A 25,107-nucleotide genomic window follows, 5' to 3' on the forward strand; every position below is an offset into this window, starting at 1 on the left:
CGAAAACGTTCACTTAATAAAGGTGACATATGGATATAAGACCTTTGGAGTGCTGCTTGTTTTGATGGTATTAGTATTGTGGCTTTAAGCACCCAAGGCTCATACATATAGGATCTGGAGTGCACTTTGCTGGACATTTCTATATATATATATATATATATATATATATATATATATATATATATATATATATACATATATATATTATTGGCAAAAAAACTTAGTTGTTAATCAAATGTTAAAAAGCAAGGAAATTCCTAATTTACACTGTACCCGCATGCATGATATCATAAATAGAAATTACATTTTGTTAAATTATCAATGACGGGGGGTGTGGCTAGGAAGCGGCCATGACAGGCCGTAAACTATGAAGCTCCCAGGAAAACCCTGATGATCCGCCGATTATCTGTGAAGATATTTCTCATCCTTACTCATAACTCAGATGTGCAGCTACCTTGTACTCTTCTGGTCTGAATAACACCAAGCTTGTTTTGCTAGTGTATCTGGGTCCTGAGCTAGTCTGTTGTGAACATAGGCGGCGGCCTTACTCGAATTCACAACACTCCCTCCCCCCCGATCATTCGGGAAGAGCAGCTCTTGTTCTGCAGCAACCAGCTAATAGTAAGCAAATAAAACCGTTCACCCAAGATTATATTTTATGTTGCTAGAAGCAGGAAGATTGGTAAATACATATGCTACCTCCAAAGCTTCTATAGCCCACCTGGACGCGTGTCCCCACTATATAAAACAAAAATGGCGACAGCAATAGAAACTCTGCTGAAAAAAGTAGGAGAGCTGCTGGATGAGCACTTTTGTAAACTACATCGCATACTCATCACAGAATGAAGCCTTTGGTCACAGGGTTTAATTTCCCTCCAAGCACCAGATGCTAATACAGCGACTAACACCCTTCTAGAGGTGTGGGAACCCCACGACCAATGCAACTCACAACTTCTACATGGGACTGAGAGACACCAGGGTGCTCATCTCACGCAGCTTGGCCATGTTACACTTGTTATTACTTGAAAAAAGCTCAATAAAAGATTATTTAAAAAAATATATATCAATGACATCACCTATAACATCATCAATGGCATCAGTAGTGTCATGGCCATGTTACACTTGTTATTACTTGAAAAAACCTCAATAAAAGATTATTTAAAAAAAAATATATATCAATGACATGACCTATAACATCATCAATGGCATCAGTAGTGTCAATATAATATTTAAATATTCAATGACATCACTAGTGACATCAATGACATCACTAGTGACATCAATGACATCAGTAATGACAAAAGCCATCACATCATTCTTCAAATAAAAATATATATATTTTCTAAAAGTATAACATCTTAACAGCCACCACGACACACAGCAATTTCTTTTTGCTTTTTAACCCTATTTTCTTCACCCTAGCCCATATCCTCATCTGTACACACAAGCATCTCCTCATTCCTCCATATCATTTCCTTTCCCTCACACACAGCCTGGCTTTTTGTGTTGTCCCTTCTATAAACCATGTCTATATCACATCAGAACTTCATGACTCTAAATTACCTTAATATTTACCTGTAACCTGTTGCCTTACCCTTCTCACACTAGTCTATTTTTAACACCCCTCCTTTTTCTCTTACAGAGCTTCTCGTTCTTTCCATTAATCATACTCTCTTTCTGATCTTACCTTTCTCTCTTATACACATCAGTCTTCTCATCCTTAAATCGTTCTGAGATACACCTAATTTACCTTTTCTTGCCCTAATTTCACAAGCAGCCTTCTTTATCCTCTAGATTTTCCTTGTACAACATTTTTTGGTTAGTTTTCTCAAGCTCACCTTAACTTCTACAGCATTTTTCTCCTTTTCCCTAACACTGAGCATCTTGCTAGCCCTCTTACACTTATAATACATAATCCATTCTTACTCTCTTAGGTCACACTTAACACGTTTCATAAAATTAATTAAGCAAACACAAGCAACATATTAAAAATTTCACTACATATATTTCTACACATTTCTGTATATGGTTTTACCATTAATTACATCATATGTGATGTTATAAACAATATTGCACAATGTAATCTGAGATACATTCTAATACATTTTTTTACACATTTCTCTGATGTGTAAGAAATTGTCATGAGTTATATCACTACTGATGTCATTAATTAGATCATAGGTTGGTGTCACTAGTGATGTCATTGGTGATTTACAAAAATATAATGTCTCTGTTCTGTAGGATGATGTCATGGGTTATGCCACTGCTGATGCCATTGATGTCATAGGTGATGTCACTAGTGATGTAATTGATGATGTCATCAACAATGCCATGTGGGATGTAATCAGTGATGTCATTGATGATGTCACTCAATGCACCCAGGGTGGTGCCAGTTTAAGTTGGGAATTCCCTTGTTGTTTAACGTTTGATAAACAACTTAAACTCTAGGCATTAAATGGACAGTATACACCTATTTTCATATAACTGCATGTAATAGACACTACTATAAAGAAGACAATGCACTGATACTGATCTAAAAATCCAGTATAAAACCTTTTAAAAACTTACTTAGAAGCTCCAAGTTTAACACTGTTAATGAGGTTAAGCTGGAACACTTAGTGAAAAGGGCTGAGAACAGATACTCTCCCTCACCCCCTTCCCTGCATATGAAAAGACCCATTACACAAACAGAAACCAGCAGTAGTCTGTAAACGTGTGTGTATATATCTAAAACTTTGGGCATGGTTAGGAGTCTAAAAATCAGCACAATGTTATTAAAAAATAAGCAAAACGAATCGTTACAAAAACACTCCCAGATGTGCTAAATAAATGGATCATATACAAAAAAAATTAATGCAAATTAAAATCTGGTGAACAATTACCCTAAAAGTAATTTTGTTCCAATTAGTTTCCAATTTTTTATTTTTGAAAACAAAAATTAAACTATATTTATCATAGATATTTTTAAATTTACCATGCTGTATTGCTAAAAAAAATAAATAAATATAAACAAAAACAAAAAGACTTTGAAATAAATCTATTTTCTTTTTTTCTTCCATAATTTTCAGTTAAAAAATTCTCAAGAACACCCTATTATAATTCAGATCACTTTGTAGTAATCCAACTCATCTCATTGCACTTATTTTATGATATCAATCTTCATAGATCCTTCCAGTAGAAGTTTAGTACTTATTGTGCATCTATAACAGGAAATAATTTCTCCACAAGTACAGTCTAAATAAATAAGAAAAAAACAATTAAAAAATAATTTTGCAGTCATTTCTATTATATACGACTTCCTAGAGCTTTAAAAATAGTAATAATGAAAAAGATATTAAACATACCTTTAACCTGTTTTCTATCAGAAATATCAAAAATACCCACTATATATTTATTTCATTTAAAAAAAAAAAGTTAATACAAAATATATTTGGTATAATACTGATTTAGCATCACCCTACCCACCACCCTCACAAAATAATTATTTTGTAAGATCTTCAATAATTCCTTTTTACTATAGTGTAGTATTCTTATAACTCACACTTCTCTTAGATCTAATTGCCATGGCTGAGGACGTGACATGGACCTTTGTTCAGCATTCAGTAATATCAGAGAAGATTGTTTACAAAAGAAACAAAATATGCACGTGCAAAAATGTGCTTATGGTGACATCTTGAATTTTAGTTTAAAAAAACTAAAAATATCTCAAAAATACTAATCACACAAACATTCATCCAATGCAAAAGCCAGACCCTCACTGCGCAATCTATTTAAATACCATGCTTCAAACAAATCCATGCAGTCGTTTCTTAGATAAACTATTCTGTATCTCCAATATTAAGTCTATAGGATTTTCAACCCTTAACCCTATTTTTTCAATCTAAAAAATTTAACAAATCGCCTAACATTTTCCAGTTTTCTACTGATTCACAGTCTGGATCTAACTGCTAAATTTCAGCAAGATATGTCATTCCACTCCAAAGATACGAGCATTTAAAAATGTGAATTTCTAATACAAAGCCACACTCATCTTACAGTTACCAGGCACACAGATGTAACAACGTTACAAAAACAATAAAACACGCACGTGCAAACATGTGCTTATGCACCATCTTGAATTTTAGATTAAAACAACTCAAAATATCTCAAAAACCACTAGTCACCCAAATGTTCATACCATATAACAGCAGATCCTCACCACACAATCTTTTTAAATACCAAGGGGTAGATTTAATAAGCAGCAGATGCTGCTCTCTACCCCCGTAGTTTCCAGCTCACCAGAAACTTGAGTTAAGAAGCAGCGGTCTTAAGACTGCTGCTCCTTAACTTGTCTGCCACCTCTTAGGTAGTGGACAGCAATCATCCTGATTGGATACGATCGGGATGATTGACACCCCCTGCCGAATGTGCAGGGGGCGGCATTGCACAAGCATTTAATCAGAAATGCTTTTGTGATGTTGGGCGGATCATGCTCGCCCAACACTTAATAAATCTAGCCCCAAGACTCAAACAAATCCATGCAGCCGAGTCTCAGATACATGTGTCTAGATCTCCAATGTTAAGTCTATGGGATTTTCAACTCATACCCATGTTTTTTCAATCACAAATATCTCTAAACCTACTAAACCGAATCATTTTAAAATTTCCTCTAAGTGTAGAACAAAGTTATTTCAAGTATTTCATATTGCCCTTTTGGCTTTAGCACAAACTTTTTACTTTCAACTTGTAATATGAGCGCAAGAAAAGGAGCTCTATCGATTTAACTTGAGTGGTGTTAGTGTTCAAGGGTGCTAATATTTTTTTCAAACAATGAAATAGTGACAGCACCACAGGTATCAACAGGTGAAAGGTTTAATGGGAGAACCTCAAGACCACAAGTACATGCAATGTTTTGGACCTACATGGTCCTTAATCATGCATGATTAAGGACCATGTAGGTCCGAAACGTTGCATGTACTTGTGATCTTGAGGTTCTCCCATTAAACCTTTCACCTGTTGATACCTGTGGTGCTGTCACTATTTCATTGTTTGGCTATAAATTTGGGGGCTACAGATACTCCTTAGTGACTTGCACACATACTGAAGAAGGAAGACTGGTTCTGGGCTCTTTTGGCTTTGTTTGCTAATATTTTTGTGCTGCACTTGTAATTTAGAACAATTTGTGCTTAAGACATTGCAGTTTCAACAGTTGTTCTTTGGATTATCAAAAAATCTCTATTTTTTCTTTTTTCAGGGAAATGAATAAGCACTTAAGAGATGAACGAGATAGTTGTTTACAGGTAAATAATTAGCACAATTATTTTTGGTTTCTTTCTCTAAAGTAGCAATGTGTATACAATTGGTATAAAATAATTGTATTTAAATGGACATTAAAAACACTTTGAGATGGTAATATAAAATGAAAAATTGTATATATAAAAAACTCTACAATATACTATATACATATATGAGCTTATGTAAATGGTTATAATTTGGATGGTAGGGCCTTTGAGTTATCTGTCAAATAATAGAACATTTAATTAATTAATATCTTTTTCTGGGCTTTACTTCTGGGAAGACAGTTGAAAATGGGTAGACCAATAGTTTTTTTAGATGGCTATGTACAATGCCCATAATGAGAGTGAGACAACAAGTTTTTTTCCCCTGTATATATTAGTAAAATTTAAATAAATTGTAATAAAGGTCCTAAAATAATTATATCTAAATTTAACAAACAAATACAAAATAAAGATGTTATGCTTTTCCTACTTGGGAGGACAATTACTGGCCGAGGTAGATAGGGGAGCAGATCTATAGATAGCTCATAGACCTAACACTGAAACTACAAAGTTGCCTACTCATATGCTTCTCTACAATATAGTAACGATTCTGCCTGTCTGGAAATAAAATTGCAAGTGAGGTGATGACAGGCAGAGTAGATACTATACTTATATTTTTCTTTCTATTTGTCCCATGTGATCACTGCAACAACCTACTGCAGAGATCACAGGCATGGAACCACTACTATTGACGCCTTGTGTTGCTGGGCATTTTTTATATTAAAATATTTAATTTATTGTATTATATATTTTGGAAAAAAAATATATTGAATCAACAAATAGATTAATTTGTATTTTTTTTATTGATGCTTGTTAATTTTTTTTTTTTAGCTGATTTTGTTCTAAAGAGTTTTGCAATTAAAAGTGATACTTTGCATGATTTGTGGGTATATTGTAAATGTATAGTGTAGTAGCTGCTGTAAACTGACTATTTTTGTGATCTAATATTTATATTGAATAGGATTATTTGGAGAAAATCCTATAAGAGTACATATCTAAACTTAATTCCTCTTAAAGGGGTTCACACTCCAATTAGGTTTTTCAGCACTTCTTGGTGTAGCTATTTATGAATAAACTGTGGTTCGTGAGCAAACTCCTACTTCAGCACATAGTCCTGTTACCAAGTAATTGTGGTTCCTGTTACCATGTAATGGTGGTTCCTGAGCCAGCTCCTACTTGAGCACATAGTCCTGTTACTAAGTAATGGTGGTTCCTGAGCAAACTCCTACTTCAGCACATAGTCCTGTTACCATGTAATGGTGGTTTCTGAGCAAACTCCTACTTCAGCACATAGTCCTGTTACCTAGCAATGGTGGTTCCCGAGCAAACTCCTACTTCAGCACATATTCCTGTTACCAAGTAATTGTGGTTCCTAAGCAAACTCCTACTTCAGCACATAGTCCTGTTACCAAGTAATTGTGGTTCCTGAGCAAACTCCTACTTTAGCACATAGTCCTGTTACTAAGTAATGGTGGTTCATGAGCCAGCTCCTACTTCAGCACATAGTCCTGTTACTAAGTAATGGTGGTTCCTGAGCAAACTCCTACTTCAGCACATAGTCCTGTTACCATGTAATGGTGGTTCCTGAGCAAACTCCTACTTCAGCACATAGTCCTGTTACCATGTAAGGGTGGTTCTGAGCAAACTCCTACTTCAGCACATAGTCCTGTTACCTAGCAATGGTGGTTCCCGAGCAAACTCCTACTTCAGCACATAGTCCTGTTGCCAAGTAATTGTGGTTACTAAGCAAACTCCTACTTCAGCACATAGTCCTGTTACCAAGTAATTGTGGTTCCTGAGCAAACTCCTACTTCAGCACATACTCCTGTTACTAAGTAATGGTGGTTGCTGAGCAAACTCCTACTTCAGCACATAGCCCTTTTACCATGTAATGGTGGTTCCTGAGCAAACTCCTACTTTAGCACATAGTCCTGTTACCAAGTAATGGTGGTTCTAAGCAAACTCCTACTTCAGCACATAGTCCTGTTACCAAGTAATGATGTTTCCTGAGCAAACTCCTACTTCAGCACATAGTTCTGTTACCATGTAATGGTGGTTCCTGAGCAAACTCCTACTTCAGCTCATAGTCCTGTTACCATGTAATGGTGGTTCCTGAGCAAACTCCTACTTTAGCACATAGTCCTGTTACCAAGTAATGGTGGTTCTAAGCAAACTCCTACTTCAGCACATAGTCCTGTTACCAAGTAATGATGTTTCCTGAGCAAACTCCTACTTCAGCACATAGTTCTGTTACCATGTAATGGTGGTTCCTGAGCAAACTCCTACTTCAGCTCATAGTCCTGTTACCATGTAATGGTGGTTCCTGAGCAAACTCCTACATCAGCACATAGTCCTGTAACCATGTAATGGTGGTTCCTGAGCAAACTCCTACTTCAGCACATAGTCCTGTTACCATGTAATGGTGGTTCCTGAGCAAACTCTTACCTCAGCACATAGTCCTGTTACCATGTAATGGTGGTTCTGAGCAAACTCCTACTTCAGCACATAGTCCTGTTACCAAGTAATGCTGGTTTTGAGCAAACTCCTACTTCAGCACATAGTCTTGTTACCATGTTATGGTGGTTCCTGAGCAAACTCCTACTTCAGCACATAGTCCTGTTACCATGTTATGGTGGTTCCTGAGCAAACTCCTACTTTAGCACATAGTCCTGTTACCAAGTAATGGTGGTTCTAAGCAAACTCCTACTTCAGCACATAGTCCTGTTACCAAGTAATGATGGTTCCTGAGCAAACTCCTACTTCAGCACATAGCCCTGTTACCATGTAATGGTGGTTCCTGAGCAAACTCCTACTTTAGCACATAGTCCTGTTACCAAGTAATGGTGGTTCTAAGCAAACTCCTACTTCAGCACATAGTCCTGTTACCAAGTAATGATGGTTCCTGAGCAAACTCCTACTTCAGCACATAGTTCTGTTACCATGTAATGGTGGTTCCTGAGCAAACTCCTACTTCAGCACATAGTCCTGTTACCATGTAATGGTGGTTCCTGAGCAAACTCCTACATCAGCACATAGTCCTGTAACCATGTAATGGTGGTTCTTGAGCAAACTCCTACTTCAGCACATAGTCCTGTTACCATGTAATGGTGGTTCCTGAGCAAACTCTTACCTCAGCACATAGTCCTGTTACCATGTAATGGTGGTTCTGAGCAAACTCCTACTTCAGCACATAGTCCTGTTACCAAGTAATGCTGGTTTTGAGCAAACTCCTACTTCAGCACATAGTCTTGTTACCATGTTATGGTGGTTCCTGAGCAAACTCCTACTTCAGCACATAGTCCTGTTACCATGTAATGGTGGTTCTGAGCAAACTCCTACTTCAGCACATAGTCCTGTTACCAAGTAATGCTGGTTTTGAGCAAACTCCTACTTCAGCACATAGTCTTGTTACCATGTTATGGTGGTTCCTGAGCAAACTCCTACTTCAGCACATAGTCCTGTTACCATGTTATGGTGATTCCTGAGCAAACTCCTACTTCAGCACATAGTCCTGTTACCATGTAATGGTGGTTCCTGAGCAAACTCCTACTTCAGCACATAGTCCTGTTGCCATGTAATGGTGCTTCCTGAGCCAGCTCCTACTTCAGCACATAGTCCTATTCCTGTTCTAGATATAAATTATCTTAAAAAATGAAAATTATTGCATCTCAAAATAATCTGGAGTACTAGTAATAGGAAAGTACACTGTACATCTGAATATTTATTTATAAAGCCTTCTGGATTTTTAAATTAGAAACTCTACAACCTAAGGGCCTAAATTTAGAATTGGATTGGTCTTCATTTGAGTGGTATAGGATAATGTACTGGATTTGGTTCACACTATGTTAAAAGAAAATTGCAAAAAAGATTTCTTATTGTGTATGAATTTTATCAGTTGCAATGTTTTATGAAGAAAAATGTATATAGTTTGCTTTTTTATGTTACCAATATTCACTAGTAGGTGGTGTTATAACAACATTAAGAGACTTAGGGCCGGATTCAAAGTGGCACGTTAACAGTTACACACACACGTGAGTGAAAGGGGGTTTATTGGGGGTGTTTGTGAACGTCAGGTTTAATGCTGGTATTACAAGTTGAAAGTAAACGTGATCTTTTAACAATTTACGCTAGAATAATTACTGCGTACTAATAGCTTTGTTTAACTGTTTTAGAAACAAAGAAGTTGCACAAAACACATCAAAAATACATTACAAAGTACAGTTACACTCATAATAACACCATCTAATAAAAACCATTAAAAATAAATTGCACAAAAAAGTTATAGGGGCTCAAAGATATGAGATCTCAGGTGTTAGGCAGGCAAAGTGATTTAATATAGACATACATAAATATACAGTGGTGTCACTAGGGTTGGTGTCACCCGGTGCGGTAAGTTATGGTGTCACCCCCCCCCCAGAAAGCAGACACACACAAAAACACAGGCAAACACACATACAAACACTCAGACACACTTAAAACATACTCAGATGCACACACAAACACTCGGAAACACACTCAGACACACACAAAAAAACACACACACAAAAACACTGAGACACACAAAAACTCAGACACACACTTACAAAATATGTAAACTGCACTGCATTAATTATAAAGCTCATGCCTAGAGCTGCTCCCTGGCTCAGCAGAGCATCAAATGAAAGATAAACAGAGCACTCTAAAAATAAATCACTAAAGAAAAGTTTTAGGTGCAAACTATGAAAATTCTGCTCTCTGACTCTGTTCCAAGCCTGTCAGTGCACAGCCCCGGGCCGCGTGCCTACCGCTTCTTATGGCCAATCACCTCTGCACTCTGCCCACCCCCAGACCCTCGCCCGCCCTCCTACCTGTTCAGTGTGCACTTAGTGTACCGTAACCGTAATGGTCTGGTGGGCATCATACGTGGCTCCTTCACTTTAAAGACAGTGTCAAACAGTAATGCGGTCAGGTGCCAGGCATCCCCTCATGATTTGCCAGTTCCCGTTTAGAGAGACAGCACAGCAGTGCACAACATTCATAGCGAAATTGGGCAGGGGAGAAGCAAAGTACAAACAAGCAAAAGCAGCCGGGAAAACTATTTGTTGAAATTGCAGCACTGGCTCAAGGGGCAAAAAAATTGTGTGTCTACAACTTCCCCAGTCCCACCAATGTTGACAAATGCCAGCCCCTCTAATAAAAAAAAATCTATGCATCTCAACATTGTATTTCTTTGAATTTCAATAAAAAAATGTTTGGTGTCACCCCCTAGAGGGTGTCACCCGGGTGCGGCCCGCCCCCCCCCGCCCCCCCCCCTAGTGACGCCACTGTAAATATACAGTACATATCTAAATATGTCTATATATATATATATATATGTGTGTGTGTGTGTACATATGTATTTATATGTGCATATATGTATTTACAGACATATATACACACATATAAACAAATACATATGTGTGTATATATACTGTGTGTATATATATATATATATATATATATATATATACTATATATATACAGTATATATATATATATATATATATGTATATAGATGAAAACATGTTAAAACATGCAATATTCATATTTAATAAAATATTAAACTGTATTTACTGTAAATTTTTCACATTCAATGTTCTGCACATAGCAGGATATGCTCTATGTATTTCTAAATAGATATTCCTATATACTTTTATATAATCATCTATATATAATTATAGATATATATTATACCAAAATACCATCAGACATGTCTAGAAATATGTATTTATGAATAAATAGAACATTTTCTTCTATGTGAAGAACATTGGAATGTGAAATATTTATATTTTCATGTTGGGTTAGCGCACTTAAGAATATGTGATCGTGCTTGTGCACAAGTAGGGTGTTTTTTCCCCCTCTTTTTGCTCCATTCACTTCTATGGGGGAATACATTATCACACGCATGATATTCTAAGTTTGGCTTTGTATGCTCGTCGGGTTTGCGCGTGAGCAAAGTTTATTTTTAACTTGTAATACGAGAACTACTGACACACACAAAAAGTGTACTTCTAGCGGAGTTATCGCTCCACTTGTAATCTGGCCCTTAGTGGGGATGAATTTACACACCTTTAGGGTACAACTAGTGGTATAGGTATTAATGTTATCTGTTCACATGACTAAGGGGTAATGCCCGAAACATTGTGGATGGATTTGCTGAGGTATTTTTTGATAATAAATAAGGGTAACTTTTGGATATGTGCTCTTGTTCTATTGTTTTTCTATAATGTGTATCCCTGCTCAGCCTTGTCCTTACCTCTGCAATGAGAGTCAAGTTTAAGAAATACCGAACCTTGTCAGGCATAGCCTTACACCTAAACAAATAATTTATTTCCAGTTAAAGCTATAAATGTCCTTGTCTTTACATTTTGGAGTCACATTTGTTCTCTTAGACTTGGAAGGTTTAAATGGTGTAGGTGGTGATGCAATGATTAGTTTACTTTAATTTATCATACTAAAACAATCCTTGGGGACAATTTATCAATGTCTGTCTGACATGATACGCTGTAGCGTATCATGTCCAACAGACATCGCTGAATGCCGACAGTATACGCTGTCAGTATTTATCATTGCACAAGCAGTTCACCAGCACTGCTTGTGCAATACCACCCCGTGCAGATTCGCAACCAATCGGCCGCTAGCAGGGGGTGTCAATCAGCCCCATCGTTTAGGATCGGGCTGATTGAAGACCGCAGCATCAGAGGCAGCGAATCAGCTATGGAGCAGCGGTATCAAGCTCCATTCAGAGATTGATAATTCGGCCCCCTTGAGTTAAACAACAAATCACAATGTCATTGTAAAGATATAGGATAATCGTCTCCTCTTAGTCTATCACTCCTAACATATAACTCAATATGTCTCTCTAATCCAAATAAGACAAATCATTTTATCATTGACTCATATTCTCTGTGAAAAGCTTAGCAGGAGCTAGTTTTTATTTCTAGAAGTTACTGGTGTTGAACCTGTCACTGTTGTATCACTGGCTTAGATACAATGAAGGCTGACAAGGGGAACAAGAGATATAGAAGAGAAATGTTAATATTTCACAACTATATTATGAGATCTTAGTGCTCAATAGATCTTACTTTTAGCTAAAAATACCAAGATTAAAGGGACATGAAAACAATTTTTTTTTTTTTGTGATTCAAATATAGAAAATAATTTTAAATAACTTTCCAATTATGTAATTTGCTTAATTTTCTTCAATAATATGCAACATTTTGTGCAGCCACCAATTAGCAGCTCCTGAGCCTACCTAGGTATATTTTTCAACAAAGTATTCCAAGAGAATGAAACAAATTAGATAATAGAAGTAAATTGGATAGTTGTTTAAAATCGCATGCTCTACCTGAATCATGAAAGAAAACAAATTGGGCACTGTTACGTAGTCAGTGGATAAAAAGCAAAAGACATACATTCATTTGCATTGGTGGTGGCCATTAACAATTAACTTATTGAGTGCTAACGACGGCTCTGAGCCGTCACAGAGTTTCCCACTCTGGTGCTAACGACGGCTCAGAGCCGTCGCTAGAACACTCCCACATTGAGGGAGTTCTGGGGGCTCCCACCCGCTCCTACCCCAGTGATCGGACCTGCATAGTGACAGGCATCGCCGGAGCTTCACGTTTTGCGTGGTGACGTCACGCGCAATGACGTGATGACGTCACCGCGCAACTTTATTAACAAGTGACAATACAGAGTATAGGGAAAGGGGGCATGCTGCTTAGATGCCTGTATCTCAGGCGTCTAAGCAGCTACAGACCCCCAAGACCCACCATTGGAAAGGTAATCGCCTAACCTTTCCAATGTTGTATGTCTTGGGGACCTGAAAAAAAATATAAAAAAGTTAAAAAACATTTTTTTCAAAAATTAAAAAAAAAAAAAAAAAACCTTCAATCACCTTAGCACCCAGGTGGGAAAGTGCTTAGCACTCAAAGGGTTAAAGGGACAGTCAAGTCAAAACTAAACTTTCATGATTCAGATAGGGCATGCAATTTTAAACAACTTTCCAATTTACTTTTATCATCAAATTTGCTTTGTTCCCTTGGTGGTATTTTTGAAACCTAGGCTCAAACTGATTTCTAAACCGTTGATAACCGCCTCTTAGCTAAGAGTATTTTGAAAGTTTTTCACAGTTAGACAGTGTGAGTTCATGTGTGTCATATAGATAACATTGTGCTCACTCCCGCAAAGTTATTTAGGAGTCTTCACTGATTGACTACACTGCATGTCTATCAAAAGCACTTAGATAAGGAGGCTGTCTGCAGAGGCTTAGATACAAGGTAAAAAGTATATTAATATAACTGTGTTGGTTATGCAAAAACGGGGAATGGGTAATAAAGGGATTATCTATCTTTTTAAATAAAACATTTTTTGGTGTATACTGTCCCTTTAAAGTAACTGCTGCAAAACATAACACTATCCAACAGTCTACATAGCTTTCAGGTTTTCATTTTGCATATGACCACCTGAAATGATGGGGCTACGAAGCAACTGCTTAATAAATTGAACCCATAATGTTTTTGTTTTTTAAATACTAAGTTGCTGAATATTAAAATAAAAATGGTGGTAGAGTTACACCTAGCAATATGTTATGCACTTGTAAAAAGGTAAGGGGAAATACGTAAACGTAGTCAAAATGGACGCCAAATTGTTTAAAGGACCAGTCAACACTGTACATTTGTATAATCAACAAATGCAAGATAACAAGACAATGCAATAGCACTTAGTCTGAACTTCAAATGAGTAGTAGATTTTTTTTCTGACAATTTTAAAAGTTATGTCTTTTTCCACTCCCCCTGTGCCATGTGACAGCCATCAACCAATCACAAATGCATACACGTACCATGTGACAGCAATCAGCCATTCACAAATGCATACACGCTTATTCTTGCACATGCTCAGTAGGAGCAGGTAACTCAAAAAGTTTAAATATAAAAATACTGTGCAAATTTTGTTAATGGAAGTAAATTGGAAAGTTGTTTAAAATTGCATGCTCTATCTGATTAATGAAAGTTTAATTTGGATTGAGTTTCCCTTTAACTCTTTTTAGCAGTTGTTACACCAGCTCACCTGTAAGTTATAATCTTAAAAATTGCTACAAATTTTCTATAATTTTGAATAATTGAATATTTCTAATAAGATGTATTATGCCAAAAATAGCCTGACCTTATTTTGTTGTTGTTAAGTACAGTCCCAAATTTGGGCAGTCTGTTTCTAATTTTTTAAAGGGCTAAGCCAAGCTGTCAATGATTTCCCTAATTTGCCAAAATGGGTTTTCCATCCCTTGTTCCAATGTGTAAATGATGAAAGCCAACCCAGTAGAGGTCACTGTTGCATATTGCAATTTACATTCCCAGTGACAGCCAGGCAGGAAGTGGTAGTTCACTTGCTCTTCGCTTTCTTGAGGACTACTGGAATAAAGCTGGTGGAGGAGGGTAGAATGAGTCAGCTGCTTTTTACTGGGAGCCTCCTCTTGCTTTTACTGACCAGCAGGGCGACAGAGATGGGGAAATCCTTTGTGGCTTCTTAGTGAGGCAGGATAGCGCTACGGATTTTCATAGTGGTGATCAATGCCTGTCCGCTGCTTCTGTAATGGGACCTTGTGAAAGAGATAACTTAAATAAAATATGTAGGTACACCGGCATACAGAGGCAGGGGATATGTGTTTGGGACTAGAGCACTTACAGCTACAGCTACAGCATGCCCTGGGATACAGGGGCAGATGGCAGCCAAGCCAATGATAACTGGAACAATGCTGTGGCAGAAAGGGCAAAATTCAGTTTGGTGTGGACACATTTTGAAGGCAATGTTAGTAACTAAGGTTAACTTGTGTTGAACTTTTTAAGATTCTTCTAATGAAGACCTCCTTAGAATAATTCATAGCTTTGGAAAATACAACTGCTCTCCTTTTTTTTTGTATAACAACTCTCATTGTAGGTAAACAATTTTCCCCTGCCTGTATATATTAATATTTTTCAATTTTTTTTTTTAACACATCCTCAACATTTACAAGGTGTCCCGATTTTGGGTTTGGGAAATGTAATCACCTTACTAAAACTGTATGCTATTAAAGTATCTTGTACCTCAGTGAGTTTATATGACCTTCATATGCTAACAGTAAGGTTATATGTTTTCCAGAAATCCAGAGCAAATTCTGCAAAGTCTATGCTTAGTCAACGATCAGGATCTATAATTGGCAAATATTTTGACAGGAAGCCATCAGTGAAAAGGTAAACAATTTAGTTGTTTTATGTATTCAATTGCTATTTGTCATCTGATCTATACATTTAGCTGCATTAGCAGATTACCTATGTGCTTCTGATAAATACAGTTTCCAGTTCACTGATGTACTTGTAATGCACGTACATGATATTTAACGAATAGAAACCTTTATTGATTTGTTTGTTCAAATGTCTCAGTTGTACTGAAGGATAGCTTGCTTCTAATCTCAGAACACACTTTATTTTAAGTTTGACTTTTAGTAGGCTTGAAGGCTGTTTGCATTTTATTATGCTAAATATATAGTACAAGTTAAATATAATAAAAGAAAGGCATATGTTAAAAATACCATAACTATATGATGCATAGTATACATTTATTATTCCCTGCACTGTAGCACATCACCATACAAAATAAATATTTTAAAATGATTTAACACTTTTGTTAGAAAACAACTACAGACATACCTATGAGATATTGTTGGTTCAGTTCCAGACCAGCGCAATAAAGCGAATATCACAATAAAGTGAGTCACACAAATCTTTTGGTTTACCAGTGCATATATTTTTGGTTTATTTCTAAAAGAACTAATGCTAACCATGATCTGAACCTTCAGTGAGTTGTAATATTTTTGCTGGTGGTGTGTGAAATATATATGTATATATATATATATATATACACCCAGTATATATATATATATTTATATTTGTGTGTGTTTAGATATGTGTATATACATCTGTATTTATGTGTTTTTATGTGTATATATGTTGGGAAAATGGCGCCGATAGACTTGCTCAAGACAGGGTTGTCATAAACCGTCCATTTGTAAAATATGTAATATCTGTGAAGCGCAATAAAATGAGGTACACCTGTACATTGTTTTGCAGTTCATATCACTAGACATTTCTGTTGAGTATTGTTAATAATATCTATTTAACTGTCACCAGTTAGAGGCAGATATAAATGAGTTCTTGTATTGCCCAAGCAGTTATGTAGAATGTTTTAGGGACAGAGTTCTGACTTCTTCTTCAGCCTTTCTGGCAACAGTATAGGTAAATACATTTTGTGTCCTTTAAGTAACACTGTCTCCATTTAAAAATCATAACAACTCTGAACCTGTCAACCTGGCATCATGTCTAGTGGGCAGGAATATGCTGCCGCATTTAACATTGCACAAACATCTACTTGTGCAACACCACGTCAGAGCAGGGGCTGTCAATCACCCGATCGAAAAACTCAGGGGGGATTGTAAACTGCCAGCTCAGAGCTGGTGTATAGGTTGGAAGAAACAGTCTGATGATCGCTGCTTCTTAGCCATTGCAGCTAAAGTGACTCCAAAGCTTATTTTCTTCACTATGAAGACAGTTTAAAGGCTAACATGTTTTGTGACTATTTTTTTTCTTGATAGTGCAGTATTATTCATGTGTTTGTATGCAAACAAATAGATTAAATGCAATTACTCATAATTTACATGCTGCTATCAAAATCCATTGCTGCTGTGAAGTTATATGCTGTGTGATTATATGATAGGACAGCTTTTCAGTTAGCTTTATTAGAAAATAAAAACATAACAAATTATAACAGTTATTGATAATTACTTTGAAAATGTTATGGTAAAGCTTATGCAAAATCAATATGTACTTGAGCAAACTGGTTCCATCCTCTAGAGGGAGCTGCAACACTTTATTTTGTTACAAAAAAACAAACAAAATGTAAATGTTATAGTCCTGAATTCTGTAGTAAACAAATAAAATACCTTTAATCATACTAACATAAAACACTGCTAGCAACCTCATACATAAGAATCAATCTTTATTTAATATCATGTTTATTTATTATTAATGTTCAAATAAATATGCATATCATTTCTCAATAGTTTGTTTACAGTAGATTGCTTCTTAAATTGATGGCTGCATTTTACAGGGATATTACAGGGCAATAATATTTTTTGTTTGTTGTATTGTGTAATACAGCCTTTTAGTTTATTATTATTATTAAGCAGATCAGATGCCCTGCAGCTGAATATGTCAAGAAGGGCTCATTTGTAATGTTGGGACTTGGAAGTTGCTTTCCTGTAAGAGTTTGGCACTTGGAACCAAAACAGGGGCCCGATCCGTTATGCAGCGTCGCCCGCAAAAGCCGGCGACGCCGAATTTTGCGCGGGTTTGGTATCCTATATATAGCGTAACCTAGAAGTTACGCTTGTATATTTCTGCCTTCGCCCGTAGTTTTTTGGGCCATAGACAGGTATACCAAACCCGCGCAGTTTGGTATCCAATATACAGCGTAAGGACTTACATGGCGAAAATGGAGAAATCTTACTCCATTTTCACCTCGCCACAAAATGCAGCCGTAGTGAGCCTTACGCTGTGTATTGGAGCCTCGTAACTCCCTAAACTACCTGCCAAATAAAACCTAACACCCAACGCATGTGCAATGTCTATCTACCTGTCAACCGCGAACTGCTAAATAAAACCTAACACCTAACGCATGCGCAATGTCTATCTACCTGTAAACCGCGATCCCCCGCCGCAATCCCTAATAAAGTATTTAACCCCTAAACCGCCGCTCCCGGACCCCGTCGCCACCTACATTAAATGTATAACCCCCTAATGTGATCTCCCTACACCGTCGCCACCTACATTACATACCCCCTAATGTGAGCCCCTTACACCGCCGCCATCTACATTACATACCCCCTAATGTGAGCCCCTACCCCGCCGCCATCTACATTACATACCCCCTAATGTGAGCCCCTTACACCGCTGCCATCTACATTACATACCCCCTAATGTGAGCTCCTACCCCGCCGCCAGCTATATTAAGTTATTAACCCCTAATCTAATCCCCCTACACCGCCGCCAGCTATATTAAAATTATTAACCCCTAATCTAATCCCCCTACACCGCCGCCAGCTATATTAAAATTATTAACCCCTAATTTAATCCCCCTACACCGCCGCCAGCTATATTAAATCAGATTGAGCTCGCATTCTATTGGCTAATCGGAACAGCCAATAGAATGCAAGCTCAATCTGATTGGCTGATTGGATCAGCCAATCGGATTGAACTTGAATCTGATTGGCTGATGAAATCAGCCAATCAGATTTTCTTACCTTAATTCCGATTGGCTGATAGAATCCTATCAGCCAATCGGAATTCGAGGGACGCCATCTTGGATGACGTCATTTAAAGGAAACTTCATTCGTCGTTCAGTCGTCGGGCCAGATGGATGTTCCGCATCGGAGGGCTGAAGAAAGAAGTTTGAAGATGCCGCTTGGAAGAAAACTTTGCCCCGATGGAGGACCTCTTCTTTGCCACTTGGATGAAGACATCGCCGGATGGAAGACTTCTTCTTTGCCACTTGGATGAAGACATAGCCGGATGGAAGACTTCTTCTTTGCCGCTTGGATGAAGACATCGCCCGGATTGGATGAAGAGTTCAGCCCTGCTGGGTGAAGACGACTAAAAGTAGGGAGATCTTCTGGGGCTTAGTGTTAGGTTTTTTTAAGGGGGGTTTGGGTGGGTTTAGAGTAGGGGTATGTGGGTGGTGGGTTGTAATGTTGGGGGTGGTATTGTGTTTTTTTTTACAGGCAAAAGAGCTGATTTCTTTGGGGCATGCCCCGCAAAAAGCCCTTTTAAGGGCTGGTAATAGAGCTGTTAACTTTTGTAATTTAGTTTAGGGTAGAGAATTTTTTTTATTTTGGGGGGCTTTGTTATTTTATTAGGGGGCTTAGAATAGGTGTAATTAGCTTAAAATTCTTGTAATCTTTTTTTATTTTTTGTAATTTAGTGTTTGTTTGTTTTTTGTAATTTAGTTTAGTTTATTTAATTGTATTTTAGTTTAGATATTTGTAGTTTATTTAATTTATTGATAGTGTAGGTGTATTTGTAACTTAGGTTAGGATTTATTTTACAGGTAAATTGGTAATTATTTTAACAAGGTAGCTATTAAATAGTTATTAACTATTTAATAGCTATTGTACCTAGTTAAAATAAATACCAAGTTACCTGTAAAATAAATATAAACCCTAAAATAGCTACAATGTGATTATTAATTACATTGTAGCTATCTTACGGCTAGATTTGGAGTTTTGTCGGTAAGGACCCGCGTAGCTAACGCCGGCTTTTTTCTGGCCGCACCTTTAAAATAACTCTGGTATTGAGAGTCCACAGAATCGCTGCGTTAGGCTCCAAAAAAGGAGCGTAGAGCATTTTTAACGCAACTTCAACTCTCGATACCAGAGTTGCTTACGGACGCGGCCAGCCTAAAAAACGTGCTCGTGCACGATTCCCCCATAGAAAACAATGGGGCTGTTTGAGCTGAAAAAAAACCTAACACCTGCAAAAAAGCCGCGTTCAGCTCTTAACGCAGCCCCATTGTTTGCTATGCGGAAACACCTCCTAAGTCTGCACCTAACACCCTAACATGTACCCAGAGTCTAAACACCCCTAACCTTACAACCTAATCTGCCGCCCCCCAGGGTCGGCTCCAGAACGAATGAAATGGGGGGGCATTTTTTTTTCACGAGGGGGCACGCATTTAAAAAGCATGTATGAGAGTCAAAATAAGAGCAGACCTACTGTGGCAGTCCAGGGGTTACATTTATCAGATCTCTGGCTGTGCAGGAGTTTATATTTCTGGAAGTGCAGCGGTTACATGTGTCATATCTTAAGGAGTATAGGGGTTACATTTAAAAGATGTCTGGCAGTGCCGCAGCAGTTACATTTACCAGATTTATGGCAGTGCAGGGGTTACATTTGTCATATCTCAGGAATGTCTCCCACATATGACACAGCCAGTGGACACATATACACACACACACACATACACACGGTATATATGTATATACACACATATATATATATATATATATATATACACACAAACAATATATATATATATATATACACACACAGTGTGTGTATTGTGTGTATGTATATATATATATATATATATATATATATATGTATATATATATATATGTGTGTATATATATATATATATATATATATATATATATATATATATATATATATATATATATATATATATAATAAAACAACCTTGGGGACAAATAGGAGATGTTTTGAAGCATGTAAATAATAAACATAAGGCTATTTCACTCATTGTCCCACAGCTACATTTGAAGTGTGTGTATTTGAGCACCTATAATCTGACACACATTTTACACTGATCACTGCAGATAAAGCAGGCACAATGCACACTTGTTTTGTGTGATCTGCATTGGGGAAACCAAGGAATTCCCAATTTGCTTCTTTATCTGTGGCTGCCAGGATATAAAGCACAATAGGGAAGGGATACTACTCTCAAACACACATTGGTTATACGGCTGTGTTTTCACAAAATTACTTTTGCCTTCCCTCTCACTGACTATTAGCTTCTCCCAGCACTTCCTGCAGAGGTCTGATGATGTCATCATCTCACTTCAGCTCTGTAGTAAGTGGGCTAGCAGGAGGAGGGAAATTGCAAGCCCTAGGTTAACTGTGAGAGCACCAGCAGGGAAATGCAACTTTATTTGTTATCTGGTTGTAAATAGAGGAGAGTAAAGAGATTAGCTGGGCCCTCCAGTGGCGGATCTCCAGGGTACAGTGGCTGCAAATGGTTGATGCGACATTTGGGACCCTGGACGTTCCGTCACTTTTAAAATGTAAAAAAAAAAAAAAAATTTTTTTTTTTTTTTAAAAAATCACTTCTTTTGCCCTGGGGGGCACAGCATTCCATTTGGGGGGGCATTGCCCCCCAATGCCCCCCCCTTAGAGCCGACCCTGCCGCCCCCGCTATCGCTGACACCTGCATTTTATTTTTAACCCCTAATCTGCCGCTCCGTAAACCGCCGCTACTTACATTATCCTTATGTACCCCTAATCTGCTGCCCCTAACACCGCCGACCCCTATATTATATTTATTAACCCCTAATCTGCCGCCCACAACGTCGCCCCCACCTGCCTACACTTATTAACCCCTAATCTGCCGAGCGGACCGCACCGCTATCATAATAAAGTTATTAACCTCTAATCCGCCTCACTAACCCTATAATAAATAGTATTAACCCCTAATCTGCCCTCCCTAACATCGCCGACACCTAACTTCAAACATTAACCCCTAATCTGCCGACCGGAGCTCACCGCTATTCTAATAAATGTATTAACCCCTAAAGCTAAGTCTAACCCTAACACTAACACCCCCCTAAATTAAATATAATTTTAATCTAACGAAATTAATTAACTCTTATTAAATAAATTATTCCTATTTAAAGCTAAATACTTACCTGTAAAATAAATCCTAATATAGCTACAATATAAATTATAATTATATTGTAGCTATTTTAGGATTAATATTTATTTTACAGGCAACTTTGTAATTATTTTAACCAGGGACAATAGCTATTAAATAGTTAAGAACTATTTAATAGTTACCTAGTTAAAATAATTACAAAATTTCCTGTAAAATAAATCCTAACCTAAGTTACAATTAAACCTAACACTACACTATCAATAAATTAATTAAATACAATTCCTACAAATAACTACAATGAAATAAACTAACTAAAGTACAAAAAATAAAAAAGAACTAAGTTGCAAAAAATAAAAAAATATTTACAAACATAAGAAAAATATTACAACAATTTTAAACTAATTACACCTACTCTAAGCCCCCTAATAAAATAACAAAGACCCCCAAAATAACAAAATGCCCTACCCTATTCTAAATTAAAAAAGTTCAAAGCTCTTTTACCTTACCAGCCCTGAACAGGGCCCTTTGCGGGGCATGCCCCAAGAAGTTCAGCTCTTTTGCCTGTAAAAAAAAACATACAATACCCCCCCCCAACATTACAACCCACCACCCACATACCCCTAATCTAACCCAAACCCCCCTTAAATAAACCTAACACTAAGCCCCTGAAGATCTTCCTACCTTGTCTTCACCCTGCCAGGTTCACTGATCGGTCCAGAAGAGCTCCTCCGATGTCCTGATCCAAGCCCAAGCGGGGGGCTGAAGATGTCCATGATCCGGTCGAAGTCTTCATCCAAGCGGGGCAGAAGAGGTCTTCCATCCGATTGAAGTCTTCATCCAGGCGGCATCTTCTATCGTCATCCATCCGGAGCGAAGCGGCAGCATCCTGAAGACAATCAGACTGAGCTCGCATTCTATTGGCTGATCGGAACAGCCAATAGAATGCGAGCTCAATCTGATTGGCTGATTGGATCAGCCAATCGGATTGAACTTGATTCTGATTGGCTGATTCCATCAGCCAATCAGAATATTCCTACCTTAATTCCGATTGGCTGATAGAATCCTATCAGCCAATCGGAATTCGAGGGACGCCATCTTGGATGACGTCATTTAAAGGAACCGTCATTCGTCGTTCAGTCGTCGGGCAGGATGGATGTTCCGCGTCGGAGGTCTTCAGGATGCTGCCGCTTCGCTCCGGATGGATGACGATAGAAGATGCCGTCTGGATGAAGACTTCAATCGGATGGAAGATCTCTTCTGCCCCGCTTGGATGAAGACTTCGACCGGATCATGGACATCTTCAGCCCCCCGCTTGGGCTTGGATCAGGACATCGGAGGAGCTCTTCTGGACCGATCGGTGAACCTGGCAGGGTGAAGACAAGGTAGGAAGATCTTCAGGGGCTTAGTGTTAGGTTTATTTAAGGGGGGGTTTGGGTTAGATTAGGGGTATGTGGGTGGTGGGTTGTAATGTTGGGGGGGTATTGTATGTTTTTTTTTACAGGCAAAAGAGCTGAACTTCTTGGGGCATGCCCCGCAAAGGGCCCTGTTCAGGGCTGGTAAGGTAAAAGAGCTTTGAACTTTTTAAATTTAGAATAGGGTAGGGCATTTTGTTATTTTGGGGGGCTTTGTTATTTTATTAGGGGGCTTAGAGTAGGTGTAATTAGTTTAAAATTGTTGTAATATTTTTCTTATGTTTGTAAATATTTTTTTATTTTTTGTAACTTAGTTCTTTTTTATTTTTTGTACTTTAGTTAGTTTATTTCATTGTAGTTATTTGTAGGAATTGTATTTAATTAATTTATTGATAGTGTAGTGTTAGGTTTAATTGTAGGTAATTGTAGGTATTTTATTTAATTAATTTAATGATAGTATAGTGTTAGGTTTAATTGTAACTTAGGTTAGGATTTATTTTACAGGTAATTTTGTAATTATTTTAACTAGGTAACTATTAAATAGTTCTTAACTATTTAATAGCTATTGTACCTGGTTAAAATAATTACAAAGTTGCCTGTAAAATAAATATTAATCCTAAAATAGCTACAATGTAATTATAATTTATATTGTAGCTATATTATGGTTTATATTACAGGTAAGTATTTAGCTTTAAATAGGAATAAGTTATTTAATAAGAGTTAATTTATTTTGTTAGATTTAAATTATATTTAATTTAGGGGGGTGTTAGGGTTAGGGTTAGACTTAGCTTTAGGGGTTTAAAAATTTATTAGAATAGCGGTGAGCTCCGGTCGGCAGATTAGGGGTTAATGTTTGAAGTTAGGTGTCGGCGATGTTAGGGAGGGCAGATTAGGGGTTAATACTATTTATTATAGGGTTAGTGAGGCGGATTAGGGGTTAATAACTTTATTATAGTAGCGGTGCGGACCGCTCGGCAGATTAGGGGTTAATAAGTGTAGGCAGGTGGAGGCGACATTGAGGGGGGCAGATTAGGGGTTGATAAATATAATATAGGGGTCGGCGGTGTTAGGGGCAGCAGATTAGGGGTACATAAGGATAACGTAGGTGGCGGTCGGCAAATTAGGGGTTAAAAAATTTAATCGAGTGGCGGCAATGTGGGGGGACCTCAGTTTAGGGGTACATAGGTAGTTTATGGGTGTTAGTGTACTTTAGAGTACAGTAGTTAAGAGCTTTATGAACCGGCGTTAGCCCAAAAAGCTCTTAACTACTGACTTTTTTCTGCTGCTGGAGTTTTGTCGTTAGAGTTCTAACGCTCACTTCAGACACGACTCTAAATACCGGAGTAAGAAAGATCCCATTGAAAAGATACGATACGCAATTTACGTAAGGGGATCTGCGGTATGGAAAAGTCGCGGCTGAAAAGTGAGCGTTAGACCCTTTTTTGAGTGACTCCAAATACCGGAGTCAGCCTAAAACCAGCGTTAGGAGCCTCTAACGCTGGTTTTCACGGCTACCGCCAAACTCCAAATCTAGGCCTTAGGGTTTATTTTATAGGTAAGTATTTAGATTTAAATAGGAATTATTTAATTAATAATATTAATATTAATTAGATTTATTTTAATAAGAATTTAGTTAGGGGTGTTAGAGTTAGATAGGGTTATTATACTTAATAACGATATTAACTATATCAACCCTAATATAATTAGGGTTAATATAGTTAATATATATAATATAATAACTATATTAACTATATTAACCCTAATATAATTAGGGTTAATATAGTTAATATAGCTGGCGGCGGTGTAGGGGGATTAGATTAGGGGTTAATCTATTTAATATAGGTGGCGGCAGTGTAGGGGGATTAGATTAGGGGGTAATA

The 25,107-nt window shown here is 37.4% G+C and overlaps 1 protein-coding gene across 1 annotated transcript in view; it reads left to right on the forward strand.

The window, feature by feature from the left end:
* The window catches only part of CRACR2A (calcium release activated channel regulator 2A), a 499,417-nt gene that overhangs the window by 370,244 nt on the left and 104,066 nt on the right, over positions 1-25,107 (forward strand). Inside the window, exons 11-12 of the mRNA XM_053718747.1 lie at positions 5,234-5,279; positions 15,477-15,568. Of these exons, the coding sequence (XP_053574722.1) occupies positions 5,234-5,279; positions 15,477-15,568 (138 nt within the window). The remainder of the gene's footprint in view (positions 1-5,233; positions 5,280-15,476; positions 15,569-25,107) is intronic.

Source organism: Bombina bombina, chromosome 6 (genome assembly GCF_027579735.1).
Source record: "Bombina bombina isolate aBomBom1 chromosome 6, aBomBom1.pri, whole genome shotgun sequence".
NCBI classification, from domain to species: Eukaryota; Metazoa; Chordata; class Amphibia; order Anura; family Bombinatoridae; genus Bombina; species Bombina bombina.